Source organism: Miscanthus floridulus, chromosome 19 (genome assembly GCF_019320115.1).
Source record: "Miscanthus floridulus cultivar M001 chromosome 19, ASM1932011v1, whole genome shotgun sequence".
In the NCBI taxonomy this organism is placed as follows: Eukaryota; Viridiplantae; Streptophyta; class Magnoliopsida; order Poales; family Poaceae; genus Miscanthus; species Miscanthus floridulus.
The window spans coordinates 36,793,962-36,801,044 of NC_089598.1; the positions used below are offsets into that span (position 1 = coordinate 36,793,962).

The 7,083-nt window shown below is 45.1% G+C and overlaps 1 protein-coding gene across 1 annotated transcript; it reads left to right on the top strand.

Annotated features, from left to right (window-relative positions):
* The first annotated feature begins 5,758 nt into the window (after positions 1-5,758).
* Positions 5,759-6,521, top strand: LOC136529462 (uncharacterized). Its single transcript, XM_066522540.1, has one exon. It carries the CDS (start codon positions 6,007-6,009, stop codon positions 6,280-6,282), a length of 276 nt encoding a protein of 91 aa, XP_066378637.1. The 5' UTR covers positions 5,759-6,006; the 3' UTR covers positions 6,283-6,521.
* The last annotated feature ends 562 nt before the right edge of the window (positions 6,522-7,083 follow it).

A 7,083-nucleotide genomic window follows, 5' to 3' on the forward strand; every position in this document is an offset into this window, starting at 1 on the left:
GAGAGAACATGGCAGACGTTTAGTATTGAATTGGTGTCACCAAGCATGTAAGGTTATCTAGCAATAATGGCATGTCAACTGTCATATATGATGAGGGCAAGCAAAGCTCATTTATTTACATAGATTGTATAAAACAATAAGAGTTGCAAGCCGCTTGACTGACAAAATTTTTGGGTATGATCGGCAGTGATTGCTGCAGCAGCACTGTGGCTGTCACTGCAGCAACCACACTCACCAATCACTGTAGGAAGCAAGCACAAAAAGCTACCTACAATTGCCAAACATTCTCTAGTCAATCATGATGTGTGATGTAAGCTTCTGCTAACATTACCTAGCTATTTCACACGTGCATATATGGCTATTTGCTACTGTGTGGTATTCTCAAATGTAATGTCTGGTATCATATTTGACTACTGCAAAGGGATTGTAAATTCAAGGTTACGGCCTGCATACAGTAGGGGCTGTAGTGTTAGGGACATAGGATATTATATTTAAGGGTGGTAGTTATACACAGTGAAGTGAGACAGAAATTGCCTGAAGGCTCCAGTTTAAGAAAGAATAACAGAATGGTGAATTGCTTGTTAGCTGGTCAAAAAGATATGCATGATACACAGAAAGTCCAATGGGCAGAGATAGTAATGAGAAAGATGAGGAAAGAGTATGCTGTAGCCACTACCTTTCATAGATGCTGAATAAGCCATAGCCTGAAACCTCTGCAAGCAAGAAAAATAGTTAATTTATTGCATGGTTGAGATACGGTGGAAACCTTAGTCCTGTAAAACCAATTCAGGCCTTGTACTATATTCCCAGAATGCAAGCGTACCATAGAGCGTCATTGAAACATTTTAGTACCCTATATGTTCAAATCCTAGCAAGGCGGTCATGTACTAGTTTTGGAAGGAATAATAAGTGGGGGGAAATGACAGCTGCTATTTCAAGGTTGAAGCAAGAAATGGAATAAAACCAAAGTTCCCCATATGCAATTTTAGCACATACAAATTTCTAGCTCAAGAGCTAAAGTTCGGCTGCCAAATAGCCACCTCAACAGCTTCACGATAGTGGCATCATCAGTGTTTCACACAGCTAATTAGATCTCCCATCATCAAAGGTCACATTTCATAATTCCCCCTAAATAACTTTAAGGCACTGCTGCCCACGACTTTATCAAGCTAACAAAAATGAGATAACAAGAGAGACTTAAACTTGACATATTGAAGCATTACCTCAAAGCCGGAAGCATCCTCAGGAATGGGCTGCTTCGACTTCTTCCGGAGCTCCTGCGTCATCTGATCCACTTCATCCAGAGAATAAGCTAAACACAGGAGAAGAAAAGGAATCACCGCACAAGACACTGAATCAAAAGCCAGTCCACGCTGATTCTCCAAGGGGAGCTAAACCGCGAAGCTGAGCATCGGGACCGCATGGCCCCGCGCGGGGCAGGGATTGGGAGCCATACCGTAGCTGACGTAGCCCGTGCCGCCAACCGCGGCGTACATGACTATTGTACCTTTGGTGACAATGCAACCCTCCTAGCCCGATACATCTTCCAACAAATGAAGGTTACTATGAACCTTCAACCTACTCTTCAAACACCTGCAATTGTTCAGTGAACCACCCGTTGCATTAGTTGTAAAATTACCCATTCAAATTCACTAAGCTGTGTTTACCCTAAAAAAAGTTCATTAAGCTGTGGTAAGAAAAAGAAAACACAGGAGAAGAGAGGGAAACGAGATGATATGTGGATGCACTTATATTATCTGGATACACAGGAGTTTTTCCCTTTTCAAAAACCGAAAAAAAGACAGGAGTTTCGTTTGACTGAATCTGATGGAAATTGTTGGGGGAAAAGTGAGAAAGGAAAACTAGACTTTACCCAACAGTATGCATGGATACTCACAACACCTTTTGCAGATGAGGATAGAGCAGAGCATTAGCGCTCAACCGATTTCAAAAAGAAATGAACAGAGGATTAAAAAAATATGGAAAGATTAAATGACAGGCGGGCCATTGATACAAATAAATTCAGGAAGTTAGAACTCAAACATCTAGGGCGGAGGGTCCCTCTTGATAAAATAAAAAATTTCGATCTGTAACATTTGAGTAAACAAGCAGGCAACAAAAGGGACAAGGGAAAAAGGCGCAAACTTATGTAAATCCTAGGTCTTTTTTACCATCTCGCAAACACTAGCACACGAGATCAAAATGATAAAAAATGACCGGACAGCTCCAAAACAGAATGATTCAATCCAATTTGACCAATATAAAAGGTACTCCTAGGTAAGACATGCGCCCACAGCGCCAAGGCACAGGGCAGCACAAAGAAGCCTACAGATGGTTCTGACTTTTGCAGGCAAAGCATTCATATCACAGCTGAAAAGCATAGAGGCAGCATGACCATGTATACAACAAATACAAGCCACATATGAAACAGCCACCACTTAACTAATGATGGGTTGGCATAGGAGCAAGAGAGAGAAAAAAAGGATTTTAATGTCTTCATTGTAACAAGTGACTAGAATATAACAGAAGAAACTCTGGAGAATATAAAGTGTTGAATAGACTGAACTTTGACAAATTACCATCTTTGTGGCATTATGAGAAATGCACTCTTCTTCAGCCCTATGCTCTACGGTAGCAAGTTCCTCCCGTAAAGCCTAAATTAAACGATGTTCGGAGGTTATGTATCTGATCTGCATCATGGAACTGACATAAACCATATTTGCCTTACTAACCTGGATAACCCTAGTTTTAGTAAGTTCACGGGTCCTCTTGCGACCATCCATATCTTCCTGGTTCAATAGACAACAGGGTTAATATTAGAATATTTATCTTTTTTTAGGATCATTATCTTTTTTTAGGATCATTATCTACCTACTAAAACGCTATTAATTGTAAGTCATTAAAGGTTTTTTTCTTGAATGCACAAGAGAGTTGAGTATTGTTGCATTATTTTACGAAGCGTACTTAGACCACAACACTCCCCCCCCCCCCCCCCCCCTACACACACAAAAAAAAGTTAAAACTAATTAAATGTGCTGTGCTGATGCGCAGAACGAACGATCTCAGTTAATGCTTAAAATGAAACAAACAGTTCTGGTCTATACCCAAAAGTGTAGACACAGCAAGTAGCAACACATAGTAACAAAATGGTAACTAGTCCAAAATTTCTAATGACATCTGATAAAGCCCATATCAGGCTGGGCTTATAATTCCAACAGCAAGCAGTCCATTAAACAGAACAATGCGAGAAAGGTTGCTAAGATTGTGATGAAGGGTCTCTGAATATTGATGCTTGAGAAACACAGAGAGTAAGTTGTTTATTAAACAATGTGCATTTAGCACTAGAACATCAAACCCTGAAAGGGTAAGCTGTTTACTAGCACATGTAAACTAATAAAATCACTAAGGACAAGAGTAAATGAAGTGTTAAAAGTGTATACAGAAGCACATACTACTAATGGTAGGGTGATAAGCTACAAACCGTAGTTCCCTTAGGCCTTAGGTACTAGTTATAGTATGCTTACAAGCAAGGTTGTTACAATGTAGTTAGAATGTCTCACGCCACAGATCGGAGTTGGGAGAGAGAGAGAGGAGAAAAGCTCGCCGGAACCCTAGATCCAGGAGCTTCCTGAATCAGTTCAATTGGAATACTAAACCTTCAGGTCATATTTTTCGCAAGATAAGCAACACTCAGTTTGCAGTTGAGTATGTAATAATGCCTTGCAGTTCGCAGAAAATGCAAGCACAGGCAAACTGTCTTTGAATGCCACACGAAAAGAACAATGAAATCGAAACCAAAGGAAGGACAAAGACAAGCATGTTCTAATTTTTCTTCTTTTTTTGTTTTTGAACCGGAGATTCATCTAGCTGTACATCAAACATGTCCAAAAAGAATCAGGTTTTGACTTATCACTTCCAATAGAATACCAGGGCAAATTCAACCGACACTAAAGATCATTTGTAAAGTTACATTTCTGATAGCTTAACACCTGTTGCCAATCACTTTATGTAGATAGTTGAAGACTTGAAGGATAAAACTAACTAAAATAAATTATCAATCATCCAATTTTTGTTCATATTGGCATAAATGATATATGTTCAATTCAGCATGATAAATCCTAACATTCAGAGTGATTGAGGCCATGGAGAATAACACTAAGCTTGAAAAATAGCATCAAAGTGTGCTTCAAATAAAAGAATATTCTGTGGCAAAAGCCACTCTTAATTTTTAACTATAACAGAGTCTCTGGTACACGAATAATTCAAATGAACTGAATATCAAACAAAATATGGATGAGAAGAAATCCACAAAAAATGTGGAAACTGGAATGTGCGCACTATCTTCTCATGCCACCTCAGCTGAGAAGCATAGCACATGCATGTATATCACAACATTGAAACACATAGCACGTCCACTGTATCATTCATACACATAGCACATGTGTGATATGCAGTGTAATATGCCCTGGTAAGGCCTGAATTCATTTTTTTGAAAACCACATGGCATAAAAAACCTAGAGAAACATTTCAACCTACAAAATTATGATATGCTAGTCACATCAAATTATAATTTCCAAGATATGCTTAAGCAAAACAAATATAAATAAATTGGCATGCTATTGTCCTGCTCGAGAGAAGACACCAGAAGCAAGTAGAAAAATACAGAGTAGAGGAATCAATCAGGTACCTGCTGTCCTGCTCGAGGGAGGGATGCTGCAGCAAGGAATCAATCGGGTGAGCTGTGACTTCCGGTTCTTCTCCCCGGCCTCCTCCTCCTCAGATCTGCAAAATATCTTAAGTTAGGGTTCGGATGCTGGCTTTCACACAACAGCAAGGGAAGAGAAGGGGCGTGCATACCTGGTGGGTGCGCTCATCACCGGCGAAGCACAACAGCAAGGGAAGAGAAGGTGGTCGGAGCGGTGGTGTGCTGTCGTGGATCTGGCCGGAGGAGAAGGGCAGCCGACTCGTCGTAGATCCGACTAGAGGAGAAGAAGGGCGGCCATCCCGTAGTAGATTCGGTCGGGGGAGAAGAAGGACGGCCACCCCGTCGTCAATCTGGCCAGAGGAGAAAACGGGCGGCCACCCCATCGGCCGGCGGCTAGGGTTCTGGTTGGCGGCTATGAGCTCGTGCACCATGCCTGACCCGCGCCACCGTGGCCCGTCTAGGGAGCAGGGCGACCTCAGCACCGGAGAAGGGAGGGAGGGAGAGCTCGCGTTGGGAATGGAAGAGCAGGGGCGCCGACGCTGACGTCAGTCTGCTGGGAGGAGGTCGTGAGGGAGAGATAGATGCGGGTGGATGGGGAGCGATGGCCGAGCAATGGGATAAGGCGGCCGGGGCTGCGTGCGTTTGCCGTGGGCCAGGCAAAAATTTGCGCACGAGCTGCTTATGGACACAGGGCGCGTGAGCTGGGGGTGGGGCCTATTTTTTTTTAGCGTCACACAGATCAACGCTATATCTGATTTTAGCGATAGACGGGCTAACGCTAAACATGAACATCTATAGCGACAGACAACAAATCGCTAAATGAGGATTTAGCGTTAGCGTCAGATCATCCATCGCCTAATATAATTTTTTGTGGTGTAGTGCACATCGGCCGGAAGCTTCCGTGCCCCTGCCCGTGCGCCGCCGTCGCCTGCCTGGTCACCTCCACCTCCCAAAGTCGCAGCGACACGCTTCTAGAACGCGTCGCAGCCGAGTATACGCATCATGCGTGAGGCCATGGACGCCTCTCGATTTTCTTTCCGAGAATCGATCCCTTCACTTTCCGTCGCCGCCCCCTCTAGATTACCTCCCCTGAGCTGTCACCGACGGCGACGCGTTTCTTCGCGCAGCGCGCTCGCTGTGCCTTTAAAACTCCCGGGGCCGGACCGCCGGAGACCACGAGACCAAGTCCAGCGTCTGTTCCTTGGTTCCCGAGGGGGCAGAGGTCTTTCGTATCGATCGCGCCGCGCAGCTCGGGTTCTCGGCTTCTTCCTGCGCTTCTCAGCTTCAGAGAGGCCGCAGGCATGCAGCGGAACAACTCGTTCGGGACGTCATGGGCGGACCAGTGGGACTACGGCGGCGACCCGAGCCCGAGGGCGCCGCGCGACCACGGCCACGGGGGCAAGGCCAGCGGCGGCGGCGTGGGGGAGAAGACCAAGGCGGCCGCGGCCACCGGGATCAGGAAGGTGAAGGAGGGCACGGCGCACGGGTTCCAGTGGATCAAGGACAAGTGCCAGCGGAAGAACGGCGGCGGCGGCGGCGGCAAGAAGCAGCAGGGCTCCGAGGTCCCGGGTTACTGACCACCTCATCAGATCAGCGTTGGTCGGCTTCGAGTCTTCGAGACTTCGACACGCTAGCTGCCGGCTGTGCATAGTATAGTAAACTGCATATAGGTTATTATGGCCGGTGAACACGTCATCTGATCTCGCTGCTGTTGCAGTTGTAGAGTAGTTCATCGTACCTGGTGTCTGCTGATTACTTAATTTGCTACTTCGATGCACATAAAAGGATATTTATATACTTGTATTTTTCTGCTCATGTATTTTGGAAACAAAGTGTAGATGAAGTTGCTTATATACACTCAAAGTCTCAAACCCATGCATGATTAGGAGAGACTAGCAGGCTAGCATAAATTAAGTCATGAAGATCGTATCTTGTCAAAGAACATGTTGCCTACATAAAGAATAAGAATTACTCGAGAAGATAAAAAAAGGGGGGCATCCACTGAGTCTTGAACTTAGGGCCTGTTTGGCTCTCGTCCAACTCGCGCCATAGGTATGGCACACCGCAAGTACCAAACTCCTACGCCATAGTACGCTAAAGCTTTGGCAGCTGCTGCAGCTGCTAGTTCAATCTTTGTGCAAGACCTTGCCAAATGTTTGGCGACAAAATTGAGCGTTGTAGTTTCGGCAGCGCCGCGTTGCGGCTTGGTGAACTGAGGCATAGGACAAACAGGTCCTTAATGTGCAAGTTCCACAACAAAGAATCTACGGAAACACTCCAACCCGAACTTCCGACGTCCGGATGTTGCACCCACTCTCTATGCCACACGCCCTTTGCGCCACCGCTCGCTACCGGACTCCTTGAATTTGCCGAGTGTC

Coding starts and splice junctions, on each gene's coding strand:
- LOC136529462 (XM_066522540.1), top strand. CDS start 6,007: ATGCAGCGGAACAACTCGTTCGGGACGTCATGGGCGGACCAGTGGGAC.